The sequence below is a fragment of the Nylanderia fulva genome, unplaced genomic scaffold, assembly GCF_048542155.1.
Source record: "Nylanderia fulva isolate GAGA-0341 unplaced genomic scaffold, ASM4854215v1 Scaffold727, whole genome shotgun sequence".
NCBI classification, from domain to species: Eukaryota; Metazoa; Arthropoda; class Insecta; order Hymenoptera; family Formicidae; genus Nylanderia; species Nylanderia fulva.
In genome coordinates, this window is record NW_028190838.1 from 18,023 (window position 1) to 40,173 (window position 22,151).

General features: G+C 40.8%; 1 protein-coding gene across 1 annotated transcript; it reads right to left on the reverse strand.

The window, feature by feature from the left end:
• Positions 1-860: 860 nt before the first annotated feature.
• On the reverse strand, positions 861-3,751 carry LOC114939763 (uncharacterized). Its single transcript, XM_029314174.2, has 5 exons — positions 3,610-3,751; positions 2,966-3,485; positions 2,563-2,829; positions 1,289-2,348; positions 861-1,176 (listed from the first exon to the last, which is right to left on the reverse strand). The coding sequence occupies exons 1-5, from the start codon at positions 3,703-3,705 to the stop codon at positions 1,083-1,085; spliced, it is 2,037 nt and encodes a 678-aa protein (XP_029170007.2). The 5' UTR covers positions 3,706-3,751; the 3' UTR covers positions 861-1,082.
• Positions 3,752-22,151: the final 18,400 nt, after the last annotated feature.

Below are 22,151 nucleotides of genomic sequence, written 5' to 3' on the forward strand. Positions count from 1 at the left end.
AAACGTCGTGAAATAATCAAATAAAATTGCTAGTTACGTCGTAGTCAAGTCGTTTAAGCTTATTAATGTATAATGTAATGTAATGTGTACCCATACAGCACAGATTATTGCAATTATATTGCAGCAACGTTGCAATGTTGCAGGTTGCAATGCAACATTATAAAGACATTGCAGAGATATAGGTGCACAAAATTCCAGCACACTTGTAGCAACATGACATTAATATTTCGGAAATATTGCATGTAATCCAAATTCTATAATTTATATATTGTAATATATATACATATACCCAGCAAACACCAAGTTACAGCTATATAATTGTTAGTTGTAATTTCCCATTTAAAAATATAATACGTGCATTATAACAATTATATTGTTGAGTGGAAAATTACAACTAACAATTATATAACTGTAACTTGGTATTTGCTGGGTATAATACTGTAATAAAATAATTTTTTGCAATATTGTACAATAAAAGATGTTAACGATAATCAATAATTTTATTCAGGGACCCGGACCGAAACAAAATAAGGGTTCGGTTTTAGTTACGGTTTAATAAAATATTTAATAACTGTTCCGGTTCCAGTTTCGGTTTCTTGATAAATAAAGGAAACCGAAACCGTTTAAATTACTGTTTTTTTCGGTTACGGTTCCGGTTTTTTAAATTATTATTTTTTTTAAACTAAATTAATTTCTGTTTAAGTTAATTTCTAATTAAATTAATTTTTTAATTATATTATTTTAAAAAATTATAAATCTTATGGTATACATATAAATAAACAACACTTTATATCAAAATGAAAATATATTTATTATTTATACATCTATTTAAATTAAATTTAAATACATTAACACAGGCTTTTCTCTTTAAAAAAAATATACGCGAACATCGTTAACGCGTCGCAAGGCAAAAGACGACGTCCCTAAATATCAGCTGGGCGGAGATGAGTTAATATATAAGACGGTAGGAGAAAAGAACGACTACGGGATACACACACGCGCACACATACAAGCGTACACGTACAAATAAGAATCTGATACAAGCTACTCGATGCGGAGATTGGCCGATCGACTCCGTCAAGTTAATTCTTTGTAATTCTGGAACGTTTCATGAGCGGTCCGTTTTCATAGTCGGAATTCTGTTCGTTTTTATCGCCATCGCTAGAATGGTTTGTTCTAATGTTATAAAAAGAGACAGACAATAATTAATTTCAAGATTCAATTTATGTGCCTTTTTAAAAAAAATATAAAATATATAGAACAGATTAAATAAAAACCAATAACAAACCTTTTTTCTTTACGAAAGAATATCCTATTACTTCTAACAAGTAATTGATTTTCCAAAATACGTTCGTTAACATTTGTTCTTAAAGGAGATAAAATAAATTTTAATCCAGAGAAGAGTCGCTCCACACTAACTTGCGTTGCAGGAACAGACAAAACAACCATTGCTAGTTTATATAATTCAGGTTGACTTTTTCGTTTTTCTTCCCAAAATTGTAAAATATTAGTTTTTCTATTAAGTCTCTTTTGCTCAACATCATATGATTCAAGTTCTGTTACAACACGTAAAAGATGCAAATCTGATTCTTTGGATGATGATAAACTTAAATTTGCTAAATACTGTCGTTCTTTTACTTTTAAGAGGTTTTCAAATTCATCACATGTAGAGCCTGCCATGCTTGAATTTGAAGAAGAATGTTCATTTTCACAATTTTCATTTAAATATTCATTATTATTTAATGATATAATTTTAGTCCAAATGTGTTTTAAATGGTTTCTGGCTTTTTCTATTTGCATTTTATCTAACAAGATTTTATATCGAGGGTCTAGAAAGACAGCAGATAATAATGCATCATTATTTAATAATTTTTGTTCTCTAGATATCATTTGTTCCAAAATAAGTGTAGCGAAAGGAGTATGTATTGTTTCCGTCATCATTTTTGTTTCATACCAAACACCAAAAAAATCACTCAAGGTTAATTGTTCTGCTTGAAGCTTTTTTGTGCAAATCTTTGATGGTTGCAATGCTGCACATATTTCTTCGATTTTTGTCCATTCATTATCTTTTAATGTTATAAAATTCTGAAATTTTGTTACAGCCAGCTTTTCACAATAATCCTTTAATAATAATAAATGTTCAAGCATATCCAATGTAGAACACCATCGAGTTGGACAATCAATAACAGGTTTTTTTAAATTTTGTTTTTTTATTAAGTAAATAAATGTTTGTGTTCTAAGTTTTTTTACTAAATTTCTAGCTTTTGATATTAGATGTAATGTAGCTTTTGTTCCTTTTAAAGCGTCATCAACTGCCAATTGTAAAGTATGGGCTGCGCATCTAATTCCTATAATATTCAATATCAAATATTAATTGTTAATTGTAAATATTTTTTTTAATTAGAAATTAAAACTCATACTTCTATTCTTTATTTTATTTCATATATACTATAAAAAAGTTATATATTTTATATTATCTTTTAGTGATGATTAATAAAATGGAATAATTGCTAGTTATGGTCAATGTTTAATTTACTCCTAATTTACTTAAGTTTTTTTTACCTGTTATAATGTTATTTTGGAAATTATAGTTTAAATCTTCAGTTTCAATTTCTTGAAGAATATTTGAAACGTCATCTGTTTCATGTTCATTATTTCCTTCATTTTTTTCTGATTCTAAATATGTATTATCATCACTATAATTATTTTCATTATCCTTGTTTTGATCTTCTTCTATTTCAATATCAGAGTCTTCATATTCTGAAGCTAATAGTTTTACTGCTTTCAGCATATTAGCACCATTATCAGTCGTTATGGTATATATTTGATCTAATGATATATTAAAAGAAGAACAAACATTTCTAATAATCATTCTTAAATATTTGCCTGCAGATTATTAATATTATATTAATTATAAAACGTGTTAGAATTTAAAATATATAAAATAAATATAAAAAAGTATTACCTGTATGTTTTTCTTTTAATTCTTTTAATGCTAATGTTCTTAATACAATTTTTGTATCTTTAATATATTGTATATTGATACCTAAAAAGGATCTGTCTAATCGAGTGACAGCGTCCACTTTTATTGAAATCAGAATGTTTTTTATATCCTCAGATATTTCCTTTTTTATTTTATCAGCTTCTTCATTAACTTTTCTTTGTATTGATTCTGACGAAATAGAAATTTTCTGTTTATATTTATCTTCTATTGCCGATTTGATTGGATTTATAATATTTTGAAAACCAGAGTCATTTAAAATACTAAATGGTCTTCCATTAACTGTTACTAATTCAATGCAATTGTTTTCGAGATCTTTTTTTGTCATTTTTACTTTTATAGAATTTACTTCATCTATTTGTGGCTGTATTTCTTTTCGATGCTTTCCCGTTTCTTTTTTATTCAAAGAAATATCAGTGAAATATTCTTCTTTAAAATCATGGTAACGAATTAAATGTTTTTTTAAGTTTGTCCCATAATTACCCTCAAAGAATATGTATATTTAGAATTTTATAGTTATAAAAAATGAGATTAGAAAGAAATTTTAAAATATTAAAAATTTTAATATAAACAAGAATAAAAATATAAAAGTAATATCAATCATTTACCTTCAATGAAGATTTACAGATGACACACTGTGAACTATCTTCTACATCGTTATATGTGAAATGTTTGTGTGCTTTATTAGTATGTTTTCTACCCATAATAAAGCACGAAAACTGTCTGAATCCAATAAATATAATTCCTTAAAAAATTTCAACAGCAAGAAACAAATTTATGAATTAATAATAAAGTCGATAATATAATACTAATAATGTTAATATAAAATTATAAAAATCAATGATAAATATGTAGAAGACAGAGGTTATGTATCAATGTCATTCAATGTAAAATATTTCTCTTATATTGTTAATATAATGTCTTATATTGTTAATATAAATCGAATAATCAAATTCGATTAACAGATGTGTAAAAGAGTACTTACTTATATATAAAAAAGAATAAATTTGAAGAGAAATCAATTGATGCCGAAACGTCAGTGCGTTTATACAACGTGTTGTACATAGTACATATGATGCAATACTACGTTTCGCATGATAAGTAACGACGCTGTAGCAGTGCAACAAAGCTCCCGCGCCAATTATTTACCAACCGGGATACATAAAATGTAGTGCATAACATTATGACATTTCCGTCATTTGCGCAAAAACCGAAATGAAATACCGAAAAGAACCGTAAACCAAAAATAATTTAACGGTCCGGTTATGGTTCCGGTGCTATAAATTTAATAGAATTTCAATACGGTTTACGGTTTCGGTCCTACTAAAACAAACGGTATGGAACGGTTATTGGTTTCGGTTACGGTACGGTCCGGGTCCCTGATTTTATTAAATCATTGGCTTAAATTTCTGCGCCGAACGCTCTGAACAATACATATATGTGTGCGTGTACAGCAGGCGCCGGCTTCGCTACGTAGACGTAGACCGTTGCAACTCGTGGTTATCACGTGTACGAGTATGTACATACAGAGAAGTACATATATATAGCAGATACCTTCCTTCATATACAATAAATATTTATTGGACATCTCATGTATGTGTATTCCATATACGTCTGTGAATATGACTTATTCTATGTATATACAGTGATGTATAAACAATGTACATTGGATATCCTATTTGTATATAAATTTAATGTTCTGTTTATACATTGTATATCCATACAATATATATGCGTATAGATAGGTACATTCCATGTACATTCGTGGAAAGTATATGACAGATAATTTACATATACACTAAATATTTTTTTCATATCCAATGTATATAAATTGCATCTATATACATCTATAGATGATATTCTATGTATATAAATGATATTCTATGTATATACAGTGATTTACAAATGAGGCACATTATATGGATATATATACGTGCATTATATATGTACATATTAAAGACATCCAATGTACATCGTTTGTAGATCACTATACATACATAGAATATGCCATACACGAATATACACTGTACATAAATATTTAATTACTAAAATATCTTGTATTATATTTACAGATGTAGGTACTTGCAATAAAAACAATATACGTATTTACGAATATATATATATATATATATATTTATATATTTTTAATATATATTACATCTATATAACATATTATATTAAAGTATATTATAATATATTAAAATTAAACTTTGAAATATTTTAAACAAGAAATTATAAACATTATTTCTTTGATCACAGTATTCCATAAATAAGAAACTTAAAAAATATAAGTACGTTAAATTACAATTTATTAAGAAGCTTGTTTTAAAAAGTACTTTATCTATTTGAAAAAATAAACAGATCAAAATGTTTGTATAATATTAATACTATTAATAATTAATACATAAAATATCCTGTAAAAAAATTGAAACAATTGTGACGACCCGTTTTGTCGTCACTAGAAGCCGCGCAAGCGCGAGGCCGACCGCCCGCCCGCACTCATACAAACGGCCCCTGTCGGGGCCACCACACGTCGAACACGTGGGAATTTGCCTTTTCGCCCCACCCGACCGAACCGCCCCACTCCAAGCTAGTTGGAGGGGGCTGACCGACGGGTATATAAGGCGGTACAGCCGAGACTTCGAAGAGTCCCGTCCTGGTCTCTTGAGCGTACTCAAGGACCACTCCTCACCTCCTAGCCATCCCGGGCGACGAGCGTTCTCGTCGCGTAAGCCGAGTGTCCTCGGTCACCGGATCCTCTCCGAACATCACCCCGGCCGACGAGCGTTCTCGTCGGGAAGGCCGAGTTTCCTCGGTCACCGGATCCTCTCCGAACAGCACCCCGGTCGACGAGCGTTCTCGTCGGGCAGGCCGAGCATTCTCGGTCCCCGGATCCTCTCCGAACATCACCCCGGTCGACGAGCGTTCTCGTCGGGCAGGCCGAGCGTCCTCGGTCACCGGATCCACTCCGAACATCACCCCGGCCGACGAGCGTTTTCGTCGGGAAGGCCGAGTTTCCTCGGTCACCGGATCCTCTCCGAACATCACCCCGGCCGACGAGCGTTCTCGTCGGGCAGGCCGAGCATTCTCGGTCCCCGGATCCTCTCCGAACATCACCCCGGTCGACGAGCGTTCTCGTCGGGCAGGCCGAGCGTCCTCGGTCACCGGATCCACTCCGAACATCACCCCGGCCGACGAGCGTTCTCGTCGGGAAGGCCGAGTTTCCTCGGTCACCGGATCCTCCGAGAGTCACCGACATATTACGGAGCTCGCCCTTCTCAGGGCGCCCAAATCAAAGGCGGTTTACGGAGCTCGCCCTTTTCAGGGCGCTCGTATCCACGCCGCGTTGGGTAAATTTCGTCCGCCGCGCTACTATCTTAGTTATAAGTCGTGTCCGCGTCCGTATGATTTGGTCGCGTTTCACCCGTCGCGTTATTATTTGTAAACCTTAGTTATAAGTAGTGTCCGCGTCCGTATGATTTGGTCGCGTTTCGTCCGTCGCGTTATTATTTGTAAACCTTGGTTATAAGTCGTGCCAGCGTCCGTATGATTTGGTCGCGTTTCGTCCGTCGCGTTATTATTTGTAAACCTTAGTTATAAGTCGTGTCCATGTCCGTATGATTTGGTCACGCTTCGTCCGTTGCATTACTTGTATTCCTTAGTTATAAATCGTGTCCGCGTCCGTATAAGTTGGTCGCGGTCCGCACTTCCTGCGATTCCCCTCTGTACGCGTAGACTAGATAATAAGTCAACTCTCGAAGGGCGGCTTCAATAAACTCTGTTTTTACCAGAACGATTGGCGTGGTTATTGCGAACCTGAGTCTCCCCCTCTTCCCGAATCCTGGCACCGACGAGCCGATCCGTGGCGTCGGGAAAGGAGCCCCGTTACATGGCGCCCGAACAGGGACCTGACTAGACCGTCTGAGACTCCGGTTCGCAATCCATATGCTTGGGTGGATTTACCACCTAGACAAAGAGAAAGCCGCCCGTTATCTCGCCGACCGCGACCTCGACCCGGAAGGGAGATTAGTCGACCTCCGCCGTCCGCATCAGAAACCACGTGATGGCTACCCACGCCGACACCGGAGCGTCCGTAACACTCCAAGTACCCAGCCGCGAGGACCGTTACCGGAGTGCACGAGGAACCCCCGAACCACCCGAAGCCGACCCGGCGAAGGCCCTTAACCAGATACGCAAGTGGGGCTGCCATTTCGAGGGTAAAGACCCCCTCGCGTTCCTCGAGCATCTAGAAGGAACTCAGTGTGGCCTATGGTCTGGAAGACCACCATCTCTTAATCGGGCTAGCCGAGCTGTTAAAAGGCGAGGCCCTCCTGTGGTGGAGGAACACCAGAGAACAGTGGTCCACCTGGACCGAATTCCGAAAAGATTTCCTCGCCCAATACCTGTCGCCCGGGTATAAGCGACAATTGCGGCGAGAAATACAAGGCCGGCGACAAAAGCCAGGGGAGGCTTTTACTCGATACGCCACCGCCGTGCAAACCATGATGCGTCGGGCCGGCGGTTACACCCGCAGGGACCAGCTCGAACAGCTGTACGAAAACGCTGACCCAGAGCTCCAGCTATACATTCGGTTAGACGAACTGCACACCGTCTCCGAACTATGTAGCCGCGCCGCTGAGTGGGAGGAGATCCACCGGCGCCGTCAAGAACAACGTCGCGAGGTCTCCAGATCTACCGAGGCAAATCTCGCTGCAGCCACATATGACCGCTCGAACTGCTGCTGGCGGTGCAAGCAGCGAGGACACACCCGACTCGATTGCCGCCGCCCAGCACGAAAGTTCTGTTCACAGTGCGGGAAGGATGGCGTTCTAACACGGGACTGCCATCCTCCGGCGGGAAACGGCCAGCGGGTCGGAACCGAGGAGGCCACCGCCCGACCCGCGTCCAGTTAGAGTACACGCCACGGCCGCACCTATTAGTCCGGATCCGCCGACTCACCGCCTGGGCGCTTCTCGATTCCGGATCGGAGGTGTCCTTCATAAACGCCACCATGGCCGAACGCCTGTCCGAACACGGCTTCCAGATCCAGCCATCCGAAGAACCGGTCAACCTGGCCGACGGCTCCAGGGCATCCACCTCCGGCTCAGTCCGACTCGCCCTCCGGATCGGCCCTCGCTCTGTCCGCCACCGTTTCCAGGTCCTGGATAACCTTAGCAGCGAGGTCCTCATCGGGGTCGACCTGTGGGCTCGATTACGCCTCACACTGCCGCCTCCGCCACCCGATCGGCCGAAGGAGACGGCCCCAATCTATTTGGCAACTATCCACGGCCGATTATCAGCCGGGATCTCTCCACGTTCGCCCGAAGAGGACCAGCGCTTCCGGCTGTTTCTGGACACCGAGCTTCGGTTATTCGAATCCGTGCGGGGACCCACCGATCGCGCCGAACACCGGATCAGACTACGACCCGGGGCCCCGATAAAACAGCGGTACCGACCGCGTAATCCAGCCATGCAAGCCGTCATCGATGGCGAGGTTAGCAAGATGCTAGACGCCGGGGTGATCGAGCCCTCCAGCAGTGCCTGGAGCTCCCCCGTAGTCCTCGTAAAAAAGAAAGATGGGGGCCACCGGTTCTGCGTTGATTACCGCAAACTGAACCAAGCTTCTGATAAGGACGCCTACCCACTGCCGCACATCCTCGCTACGCTCGACAAGCTCCGTGGGGCCCAGTATCTATCTACATTGGACTTGAAAGACGGATATTGGCAGGTGCCACTAGACTCGGCCAGCCGCCCCGCCACCGCCTTTACGATTCCCGGGCGAGGACTCTATCAGTTTAGAGTCATGCCCTTTGGGTTGCACTCAGCACCGGCCACGTTCCAGCGGTTGCTGGACAGCGTCCTCGGCCCAGAATTGGAGCCCAATGTGTTGGTCTATCTCGACGACATCATCGTAGTCAGTCCTTCATTAGAGGCTCATATGGAACACCTGGCCGAAGTCTTCAGACGGCTACGACAAGCGCGCCTCCGCCTCAACCCACAGAAGTGCCACTTCTGTTGCAGTCGTCTCAAATACTTGGGGCATATAGTGGACAAAGACGGCATTCGAACTGACCCAGACAAGGTCAGTGCAGTGGCCGCCTGGACAGCACCTACCACTGTCCGTCAAGTGCGCCAATTCCTTGGAGTCGCCTCCTGGTACCGTCGCTTTGTGCCAGACTTTTCCGCTACCGCCGAGCCATTGACACGCCTGACCCATAAAAGGGCCACCATGGCGATATATTATGCGCCCGGCGACTTCTCGTGTGACGTTGGCGGCGGTGGCCTGGCGGAGTGGTGTCATCTCCACCCACTTTACGTGGGGACCGGAGGAAGAGAAGGCGTTCGACGAGCTGAAGCGGGCACTCACCACCGCGCCGGTTCTGGTCTGTCCCGACTTCAGCCGACCGTTTACCCTCCAGACCGACGCCAGCGCTTGTGGGCTCGGGGCTGTACTCACCCAAGAACTGCCCGAAGGCGAACGCGTCATTGCTTACGCCAGTTGCACCCTAAATAACGCCGAAAGAAACTACAGCGCTACAGAATTGGAGTGCCTGGCGGTGGTTTGGGGAATTCGCCGAATGCGCAACTATCTAGAGGGCTATCACTTCACGGTCGTCACCGATCACCAGTTGCTCCGATGGCTGCAACGTTTGGAGGCTCCCACTGGCCGCCTAGGGAGATGGGTGTTCGAGCTCCAGCAGTACGATTACGAGATTCAGTATAGAAAAGGAAAACTGAACATCGTAGCCGACGCTCTCTCCCGTCAACCCGAGGCCTGTGTCCTCCAGACCGCCCCAGATTGTCGGTGGTACCGTCGCATGTATCGCGAGGTGCAACAACACCCGGCCGACCATGCGGACTACCGGATACAGAACCGCCGGCTATTTCGGCACCTGCTGCATGATCTCAACTTTCACGACTCGCCCAGTGAGGAGCAATGGAAGCAATGCGTCCCGAGGCCCCAACGAGCGGAAATACTACGCCGGCTACATGACGACCCGACCGCCGGACACTTCGGAATCACAAAGACCATCGCACGGGTGGCCCGCTTATATTATTGGCCAGGAATGTTCCGCGACGTCACTCGATACGTCCGTGACTGCCGGAACTGCGCCACCCATAAAGCCGCACAAACCCTGCCAGCCGGGAAACTTCGGGCCACCAATGTCACGCACCCGTGGCAACAAGTCTCGATTGACCTGGTCGGACCATTGCCACGGTCGACTAGTGGGCATACCTGGCTGCTAACTATGCAGGATCGGTTCTCCAAGTGGGTGGAGATGACACCACTCCGCCAGGCCACCGCCGCCAACGTCACACGAGAAGTCGCCGGGCGCATAATATATCGCCATGGTTGCCCGGACACCATCATCTCTGATAACGGGACTCAGTTGCGATCGCACCAGCTCGAAGGGTTGTTAAGATCCTTCGGGATCAATCACCGGACCGCTCCCGCCTACGCACCACAGTGCAACCCGGTCGAGAGAGCCAACCGCACCATAAAAACTATGGTGGCGCAATACGTGGAGGGCCGGCACCGTCGCTGGGATGAGCACATATCCCAGCTCCAGTTTGCTTTCAATACCGCGCGGCAAGAATCCACGGGATATACCCCGGCCTTCCTGATATACGGCCGGGAGCTACAGTCGCCGTACCCTGAAGACCGACGTCCGGCAACCGCCAACGTCGCCCCCGGAGCAGTCCGACGCCGTCTCGAAGACGCCTACGAAATCGTCAGGATTAACCTGGCTCGCGCGTTCCAACACCAGCAGCGAAATTACGATTTGCGCAGGCGTGATTGGCGTCCAAAAATTGGGGACCGGGTGTGGAAGAAGGAACACCCGCTATCGAACAAAGAGCGGGGCTTTAATGCCAAGCTGGCACCAAGATTTGGTGGCCCGATGACGGTTGGCCGCATCATCTCCCCCGTCATCATGGACCTGAAGGACGACCGAGGTCGATGGCACCGACATGTCCACGTCCGAGATTTGAAGCCAGCCTCAGAACCGTCGCCCGCGGACGAACCGTAGGAGGGCACTCTTCATGGCCCGCGCTCTTCCGCTACACGTTCGCGAGTTCCCGACCGAGCACCGAGAGCGGCACTCGTCATGGTCCGCGCTCTTTCGCTACACGTTCGCGAGTTCCCGACCGAGCACCGAGAGCGGCACTCGTCATGGTCCGCTCTTTTTCGCTACACGTTCGCGATTTCCCGACCGAGCACCGAGAGCGGCACTCTTCAGGGTCCGCGCTATACTCCGGAGAGGTATAAAAGACGGGTGCTCTCAGCCCCGAGTCTATCCTCGCCACGATGGGAAGCCCAAAAGCGGACCAGGGTCAAGAAGACAAACCGTCCGATTCCGGGCAAGACAATCCGTCCGTTTCCGGACGAGACAACCCGTCCGTCTCCGGACGAACCGACCGGCCGGTGCCTCGGGTGGGGACCTACATCCAACGGTCCGACGTGGAACAACGGCGCCGGAAAATGGCGTTTCTCGCAGCACCCCCGCCACCCCCGAGCCACCGCCGACGACCACCGGTCCTCTTGGACTCTCCAGCCTCCGCCGTCATCACCATCGCCGCCGCCACCAAGCCTACGACGACACCGACCGACGCACGCCGCCCAGCCCGACCACCATCACGACCGACGCATCGATCAACGCATCATGCCACCGCGCACCAACCGGCGCCCTCCATGGCCGGGCTAACGGCCACCGTGCGGCGACCGATGCCTCCTGGAGCGGGAGGCCAGCCAGCATCTAGCACCGCCGGGCGACCAGCTACAAAATCGCGCCAACCCCCGACCGGCACACCTCGGTCGGCGCCATCAGACGCGCGCGAAGCGGATAACCCGACAGTCGAACCAACGACGATCTCACCGTCCTCGCACGGTGACGGCAGACGACCAGACGCCGCGTACCGATCGACCACGCGTCCACCGGCACCCTCCACCGCCGTGCCGCCGACCATCGCGCAACGACCGGCGCCCCCTACAGAGGTGGGAAAACCGCACCCCGTGCAGGTTACCCTGGGGAACGGACGAACGGTCGATGTTCCGTTCTACGCCGCCACCATCTCGCGGCGATATAAAGTGCGCACCCCGGACGGCCGCTGGATCATCCGATTCAATCGGCGTGGTCAGCCACGGATGATCCACCAACTGCCTCACCACCCGTAAAAAGGGAGGGTGATGTGACGACCCGTTTTGTCGTCACTAGAAGCCGCGCAAGCGCGAGGCCGACCGCCCGCCCGCACTCATACAAACGGCCCCTGTCGGGGCCACCACACGTCGAACACGTGGGAATTTGCCTTTTCGCCCCACCCGACCGAACCGCCCCACTCCAAGCTAGTTGGAGGGGGCTGACCGACGGGTATATAAGGCGGTACAGCCGAGACTTCGAAGAGTCCCGTCCTGGTCTCTTGAGCGTACTCAAGGACCACTCCTCACCTCCTAGCCATCCCGGGCGACGAGCGTTCTCGTCGCGTAAGCCGAGTGTCCTCGGTCACCGGATCCTCTCCGAACATCACCCCGGCCGACGAGCGTTCTCGTCGGGAAGGCCGAGTTTCCTCGGTCACCGGATCCTCTCCAAACAGCACCCCGGTTGACGAGCGTTCTCGTCGGGCAGGCCGAGCATTCTCGGTCCCCGGATCCTCTCCGAACATCACCCCGGTCGACGAGCGTTCTCGTCGGGCAGGCCGAGCGTCCTCGGTCACCGGATCCACTCCGAACATCACCCCGGCCGACGAGCGTTCTCGTCGGGAAGGCCGAGTTTCCTCGGTCACCGGATCCTCTCCGGACATCACCCCGGCCGACGAGCATTGCCTGCGTACGAAAAAAAACGGAAACTAATATATACAGAAAGTGTCGGTTCGATTTCCTCGGCCAGTTACTGAGAATTTCGTTTTAAGAGACGTTATCACTTCGATAGTCGGTAGAAAAAATTTACGCAGTAAGAGCAGATTGTACGATCTTCCTCGCAAGGAGTCGGAAAGGTTTATAAATGATTATAATCAATCCGTCTATCAAATTAGCCTGGAAGGGAAATATGGACATACAATTTATTAGAGAAAAATCAGAGTTTTTAAACTCATATTTAACAAAATACACGACAAAGTCGGAAAAATGCAATACAGACTTGAAGTGATAGATTCGAATAAGTCCTTGGCATCGAAACTGTGGAATTTTGCAATGCGTTCATTAAATAACAGAGAATGCGGTGCTTTAGAAGCTGCGGATACACTATTAGGGAATCCTTGTACGGTACGGATAATGATACCATGGTCAAATGGATCGATGTTAATGAGGTGAGAAATAGAAAAGTTAAAACATTTAATGAAATTTAAGCTCTTGATGAAAATTCTACAAATATTTACTGTTCGTCACTCATCGATGATTACTATCCAAATAGACCTCAGGAATTAGAATCATTGAATTTGTACGATTTTGCCAGATTCTGGGAAATTACGAAACAGATGTCAAATAATGACGAAGTCAAGTGTTACAAACTGGCTGGCATCGGGTTTATTTTTAAAAAAACGAAAAAAAGGTTATTTAATTAACCATTATCGATTTAATATAAAACTGAGCCCGAAAAATACTTTTACTCGCTGCTTCTTCTGTTCAAACCATGGAGAGATTTGAGTAAACTCAAAGGTACATTCGAGACTTACACGGATGCCTTTAAGAATTCAGAGTCTGTTTTAACGAAAGTAATGAAATATCACGAAAGGCTCGAAGAAATACAGAAAGCTTTTGAGAACGTTGCTGAATTAATCGAGAAGCGCGAAAATGATCTGAAAACAACAGACAGAGACAAATCCGATGACGATGAACTGGATTGTAATCCGATAGAAGCTGACGACGCGATGAAAGATCTGGAAGATTTTGGTAAGATTGACGACCCGATTGATTTATCGCAAATGATGTCGCAATTGAACGAAGACCAGAAAAGAGTCTTTGATGGAGTATGCCAAGTTTTAGAATCAGATTCTGCGACTGTACGTAAGTGGCGAGGGTGGTACAGGGAAAAGTTTTCTAATTGAAACGATTAAACATTGGATCAGAATAAATTTGGAAAAAACGACTGCCATATCTGCTCCCACGGGTATCGCAGCATTCAATATCGATGGCTTGACAATCCATAGAATGTTTCAACTACCGGTTAGTCATGAATCTACACCAAAATATACGCAATTGTCAGACATGGTCTTGAAAACTTTGAGAGACAAATTAAAGAATGTCGAATTATTTATAATCGAAGGAATTACATGTTACAATGCAATGATGGATTTACGAACGACTGTATTCAGTGATGGTCAAGCCTATGTAGGTTTGTTACGAGTAAGTAAATTGGAAGGCCTACATTTGATAAATATCAATCCAGCATCAGTTAAAGCAAACTCGAGAGCCATTGTAGAATATAATCGACTGAGATCTATATTCAAATCTGAACTGCCACAAATCAATCCGTCCGAGAAAAAGGTTGTGAAAATGTACGATCGTCGATGGGATATCTCTAATATCATTGATGATATGCAGAATTATGATTGTGAGGAACCAGAAAGTATAGTTACGTGGAAAATATATGGCCTTTGCAATAACGATGCTGTTTCGTGTTACGCTAATGTAATATTACAATGTGCGTTTCATTGCGTACGTATTAGGCAACAAATACTGAAAAATAAAGCATCGAATGCATTGATTGATGCTATCTGAGCGTATGGTTAACGTAAATATTGCAACATTCAAGCGGTTAGAAGATCTGTCGGAAAACGCTTCGAAGAACGAACACAATAATTGTTTCGGAATTTTTTACGGCTCTAATATCGACGTATTCCGACATCAATGATGTATTAAAACTCGAATTAAAGCACGTAACATGTTGCTCGAATGTCAAATGTAATTACAATGTAACTAAGCTGGAAAGCAGTAGTTTGCTAATATTACCTATACATTCGACATTAAAAAGGAAAAAAAGGTGTCACTCTACAAAGTTTGATTAATGTAGAATTTTCTAAATGGGAAACGATAAACGGCAATTGTAACGAATGTAAGGGCACCGTGTTGAAAAAGAAAACCGTAATCGAATCAACTTTATCCGTCGTAGTAATACAGCTCAATTTATATACTTTTGTAAACGGTGCTTCTAAAAAAATTATCAACAATCGGATTACCGCCGTGCCGACGAGTAATATCACGATTAATAAAAAAAAGTACAAGCTAATAAGCGCTATATTTCACGAAGGTGAAGAAATGAATCGTGGTCACTACACGTGTATGTTGAGAGCTGACACAAAATCGGAAAGGTATTACTCTAATGATATGGAAGTGTTCAAGAAAAAATGGCCCAAAGGAGCACAAGGGGCATACATATTGTTCTTAGAACAGATTAAATAATGGCGCTGTATAAAGGCTGCCGTAAACGCTACATTAAAACATCAACTGTTCTAGCGCTGTATATAAAAGTTGCCGTAAGCGCCAAAATAAAATATCGACTGCTCTGGCGCTTTATAAAAGCTGCTGTAAGCGCTGCATTAAAACGAGTGCAATAAGTTTCTAATTTGACCTAGGCTTCATGACATTTCAAAAAGTATCATCCAGAAAAAAATTATCAGACAGAAATATGTATGTCGTGTTAAAATCGGAGAGACAAAGAAAAATATATGGTTGCGTTCTCACGAGAATGGGCGATGGAGGGGCCCATTCTTTATTTTCAATATTCATACAAGAATATAAATTCATTCTGTTGCAATTGAAATAAATGTGCAATGTATCGTTAAAAGTTATTACAATTATACAAACATTTACATATATGATTAAATAAATTATATATGTATACTATAATATAATTATATATTTTATTTATGTACATATATACCATATATTTCAACTTTTTTTAACTGTATTGCATAAATTGTTACTTATACAAAGTTATGTGATAAGAATCGAAAATACATATACTAGAAAGCTGCTCTATATATCTGTACTTTAAAAAGTAAGTGATATCCTAAAAAAATCATAAAAATGAAAAGGTCAGGCCATGTTCAAAAGAAGGTACTCAAAAATTTAAACGATCTAATAATAAATTATCACGAAAAGTAACTGATATGTTATTCAAGGTGCCAGTTCAAAGTGAACATACGTAAAGTGTATATTATCTAAATTTAGTAATAATATATTACCATGAAAAGTAACTGTGATATTTTATTCAAGGTGCAAGTTCACATTGAATATACATACATATAAGTAAAACTGATTACAATTTGATTCTAGAAAATAAGTGCGATATGTTATTCTTAGTGCACAAAATATAATAGTCGTTTATAGAGATTTGATTTGAAATTCATACTAGCCCGTACAATGAAAAATAATTGCTCGTAATTCCAGAGTACCAATTTGTTAATGACTCAGAAAAATAACATGGCGGCCTGCTCTCAAAAAACTTTCGATGGGTAGAATAAATAATTGAAATAAGAATTGTGAAAATTGTATAATATAAATTAAAAACCTCCAATCTTTCTTTAGTAAAATTTCGAATTTTCGTATCAACATCCGATTTGTGTTATACCGTATTTTCAGGGAGTAAGTTATTGATCAGAAAACTTTGCCTTGTTGCTCGAAACGGGTGTATATTAAGTAAAATTTATAAATGTACAGTTCTCAGATCAACTACAATAAAGCTATACGCTTAAAAAGTTTATTGATTATTTGTCGTAATATACAATAAAAAATTACATATTAATTATTCAAGATACAAGTGAGAAATAAATATCATTAAAATATACAAAAAAAATTTATCAATTTGACTCTGAAAAGTAAGTGACATGGTACTCAAAGTGCAAAGTTTCATTTGACTTACAATTTTCTTCAGAAACACAGAAAAAAAAGGTATTTGTATATAGTTTTGTATATTTACTTCGTTGTGTGTGTAGAGCTTTTAAAAATACGTTGAATCCTTATTCTAATCTAATCTTCTTCTAATGTAATACTTTTCGTATTTCAAATGTTGTAGTAATTATTCTGTAAGAGCTTCGACATTATTTCTAAATGGACATCGAGAAACATCATAGTTTTTTGAGAGCAGGCCGCCATGTTATTTTTCTGAGTCATTAACAAATTGGTACTCTGGAATTACGAGCAATTATTTTTCATTGTACGGGCTAGTATGAATTTCAAATCAAATCTCTATAAACGACTATTATATTTTGTGCACTAAGAATAACATATCGCACTTATTTTCTAGAATCAAATTGTAATCAGTTTTACTTATATGTATGTATATTCAATGTGAACTTGCACCTTGAATAAAATATCACAGTTACTTTTCATGGTAATATATTATTACTAAATTTAGATAATATACATTTTACGTATGTTCACTTTGAACTGGCAACTTGAATAACATATCAGTTACTTTTCGTGATAATTTATTATTAGATCGTTTAAATTTTTGAGTACCTTCTTTTGAACATGGCCTGACCTTTTCATTTTTATGATTTTTTTAGGATATATATATATATATATAATCCTGATGACGTCAGCGGACGCGGACAGAGAAGAAGAAGAAAAAGAAGACGACGTTACTTCATTTTTCATGAAAAACGTCACTTTTTGACCGCTTGTATCTCCAGAACGGCTTGACCGATTTTATTTTTTCTTGGCTCAAATTACTCGTGGCGATGCCGCTTTTCAGATTATATTACGTGCAATTCAAAATTTTTTATATTTTAGTAGTTCTACACCCCCAAAAAATGGACTTTGATAGTGCAGGATAAGGAGACTTGTAGTGTCTTTTAAGGTCTTTTAGGGTTTGAACATGGCCGGAGACACTACCGCGTCTCTTAATATTTTACTGAATTTATTTTGTTCATATATATATTATAAACGTTTTAAAATAAAGCAATAATTATACATTTGTATCATTATAGGAAATTTATCTAAATATTATATATTATGTTGTCATTTACTTAGTGCAACTTTTTGATTTCACTACTTTTTGATGCTAATATTTTAACCTTTTTTCTCGTATTATTAATATAATTATTTAGCGCAATTTTTTGATTTCACTACTTTTTGATGCTAATATTTTAATTATTTTCTAGTATTATTAACAAAAATAAAATATAATTTATAAATATAATTTTTGAGAAAATATTTTTGATGGTGATTAATTTTTGCAAAGAATTATTTTTCCTATAAACATAATTTTTGAGAAGATAATATTTTTTATTATTATAAAGAACTATTTTTGCTGGCGAAAGATATAACTTAGCGCTTTTTTTTTTACATCTGTGATGTCTTTTTTTGTGGGATTTCACATATTTTTGCAAAGATTATTAAATAAAATGCATTAAATAAATGTATATTTTTTTATATTTATAATATTAATGTAAATATATAAAGTAATATTAATAATAATAGTAGTATTAGTAGTAATAGTAATAATAGTAATAGTAATAGTAGTAATAGTAATAATAATAGTAATAATAATAAATGATAATCCTTAAGAGTCGCCAGTTATAAATAATGAAAATCTCTCCTCCAATTTTAAAGTCGACCGGACTGGCAATAATTTATTTTAAATAATTAGTTTAATTTACAACGTTTCGGCTGTCATTGCAGCCCTTTTCAAGTAATCAGATTAATACAATAAATCATATTTACAGCAAACCCCCGACAAAATTCACCATTGTTTTGATGAACAATGTATAACTGACAGAAGTAAGCCCGAAATAAATAGATGACTATCTATTTTAATTATTATTTGAATTAATATTATTATTATAATTATTACATTGTTATTATTATTACTATTATATTATTACTATTATTATTACTATTATTATTACTATTATTATTATTACTGAAAATCTCTCCTCCAATTTTAAAGTCGACCAGACTGGCAATAATTTATTTTAAATAATTAGTTTAATTTACAACGTTTCGGCTGTCATTGCAGCCCTTTTCAAGTAATCAGATTAATACAATAAATCATATTTACAGCAAACCCCCGACAAAATTCACCATTGTTTTGATGAACAATGTATAACTGACAGAAGTAAGCCCGAAATAAATAGATGACTATCTATTTATTTCGGGCTTACTTCTGTCAGTTATACATTGTTCATCAAAACAATGGTGAATTTTGTCGGGGGTTTGCTGTAAATATGATTTATTGTATTAATCTGATTACTTGAAAAGGGCTGCAATGACAGCCGAAACGTTGTAAATTAAATTAATTATTTAAAATAAATTATTGCCAGTCTGGTCGACTTTAAAATTGGAGGAGAGATTTTCAGTAATAATAATAATAGTAATAATAATAGTAATAATAATAGTAATAATATAATAGTAATAATAATAATAATGTAATAATTATAATAATAATATTAATTCAAATAATAATTTTTAATTATTGTATGGCGGCCACCGCGACCACCGCGGCCACCGTGACTACCGCGGCCGTTCTGTCCGCGACCACGGCCCCTTCGTTGCCGATACCATCGGGCCCTCGCTCGCCCGGCTCCTCGTCTATATCTGAATAAATCTGAAATAGTAAAATTGTATATATTACATGTATACGTGTGTGTTTAGAAAAAAAATTATAGACAACACGTACTTTCATTGTACAGCTGCGGCTGCGACTGCGACTGCGGCTGCGGCTGCGACTGCGGCTGCGGCTGCGGCTGCGGCTGCGATTGCGGCTGCGACTGCGGCTGCGACTGCGGCTGTTGCTGCGGTTGCTGTTGCGAATGCTGCTGCGGTCGCTGTTGCGGTTGCTGCTGCGGTTGCTGTTGCGGTTGCTGCTGCGGTTGTTGTTGCGGTTGCTGTTGCTGCTGCGGTTGCTGTTGCTGTGGCTGCAGCTGCCGCTGTGGAGCAATGCTCCTCTGCTGGCGTTGGATCGCCTGCAGCTCTTGCCGCGTATGTCGCTGCTCCTCCAGCATTTGCCGGAGAATGAGCAGCATCGGCTCTTCGTCCGTCTCCATTAATAGATCATCTGATTTTTCTAAAAAAAATATAATAATTTTACATAATTCTATTTAAAAAAGATGTACGGCAAGATAAAAAAGTGATTAATTATAATTATTATACAAAATTAATAATAAATTATACTTACGAGACATATCTATGCGTTGCTACCTCAATCGTAGTAAACAAAGTGAATTTGAATCAAAATGTAATGCCCGCCACCTTTTAAAAGTGAAATAGTACGACATACGTACGACTATGTCTAGGGTGAATCAAACTCAACAATTGGCTCACCTGTTCTAACCTACTTACTGTTTAAAAAATATATGACAAAATTTATGTTTTCGATTGGGGCTGTATGGCGGAGTGGATAAGTGCGGGGCTAGTAACCATGAGAACTCAGGTTCAAAACCCCATGCTGTTAAAATTTTTTTTCTAATTTTTTTATTATTTTATATGAGAGGTACATGTAATATTATTATCGCAAATATTCTGAATCATATTTTTTTAATACTTTTTTATTTAATTTCAGAATCTTAATGAAATGAAAATATTTATGTAAATGAAATATATTCACGTGTTCATTATATAAAACAAAACAAATTACATTAGAAGATAAATTGTACCATATGAAATAGAAGATTTATTATGCAGTATGTCCACATTATATATATAAGAGAAAATTATCAAAATTAAATTAGAGAAAAGAAGGAATCAAAAAGCAGAATTTTCTTCAGATAAGTTTTATAAAACAATCCTATTCCAACTTTGAATATTAATTTGAATAAGGATACTTTGTGTTGTATTTCTTTATTATTTTCAGTTAAGTTAACACATCATATATTTAATTTAAATTGATGCATACAAAGGATACACATGCAAAGGATAAATTCAAAGGAAATTAAACATATAATATAAAAGAGTCAAAAAAGGATAAAGAATAAATAAAGAAAAAAAGAAAGAAATAGTGCAATTATGAACAATAAAATAGGTATGTTTATAATATTGACATTATTTTTCTTTTTATTATTATTATAGTATATACAATATATATATATACAATATATATATATATATATATATATATATATATCATGTTTAGTAATATAACATCACACTCACATTCAATTCAAATTGATACTCACATACAAAGAATAAATTTTAATATAACGAGTAATATATGTTTATATCTCTGCTTTTTGTAAAGCGATAAAAGATTATTAATATTAATACATATATTAAAGTTATATTTATTAATACTTATTAAAGTTAACTTATTCAAATTATATTTTAATAATAATCTGTTATGAAATATAATATTTTTGAGTAGCGCCGCTACGAGGAGATAATGCTACGATACGGAAATACGTTTCGGACAAAGGTTTCGTACTTTTCGACGCTCCGCACGACCGCGCGACACGATTATTACGATATCTGCTAATTCCGGCTACCACTCGTCGGATGCACAATCTTCGAGATTCTACGACCGATACGTGGACGAATGCAGGCAGGATGCCGATAAGCGAAGCCGGAGTGTTTGCACGAATAAACTTTCCGATGCGTCCTCATTTAATTAATCTCATTTAGCTCGCTCGTTAGCGGTACAAGCGAGAACTCGGGAACAGGCGCAAGTTCGCTCGCGGCGCGTTGCTCTCGCCGGCGAGCGAGAAATTTTTCCAGGCCCGATAGCGGCGTGTTGCCTTGATTAGCGGGCGACACCTCCGGCGGCACGCGCCGCCCGTAACCCAAGTACGATCGCGGCGTGTTGCTTTCGTTGGCGGGCGACACCTCCGGCGGCACGCGCCGCTCGTAACCCAAGTCCGATCGCGGCGTGTTGCATTCGTTGGCGGGCGACACCTCCGGCGGCACGCGCCGCCCGTAACCCAAGTCCGATCGCGGCGTGTTGCTTTCGTTGGCGGGCGACACCTCCGGCCGCACAAGCCGCTTTTTCCAAGTTCGCTCGCGGCGTGTTGCTTTCGCCGGGCGAGCGACAAATTCTTCCAAGTTCGCTCGCGGCGTGTTGCTTTCGCCGGGCGAGCGAGAAATTCATCCAAGTCCGTTCGCGGCGTGTTGCTATCGCCGGGCGAGCGAGAAATTCATCCAAGTCCGTTCGCGGCGTGTTGCATTTCGCCGGCGAGCGAGAAATTCTTCCAAGTCCGTTCGCGGCGTGTTGCTTTCGCCGGG

Bases quoted from the DNA above. Each gene is read 5' to 3' on its own strand.
- LOC114939763 (XM_029314174.2), bottom strand. From the start codon at position 3,705: ATGGGTAGAAAACATACTAATAAAGCACACAAACATTTCACATATAAC. The intron at 3,486-3,609 runs GTAAATGATTGA...ATATTCTTTGAG, and splicing joins TCTGTAAATCTTCATTGAAG to GGTAATTATGGGACAAACTT. The intron at 1,177-1,288 runs GTTTGTTATTGG...TTATAACATTAG, and splicing joins TTCTTTCGTAAAGAAAAAAG to AACAAACCATTCTAGCGATG.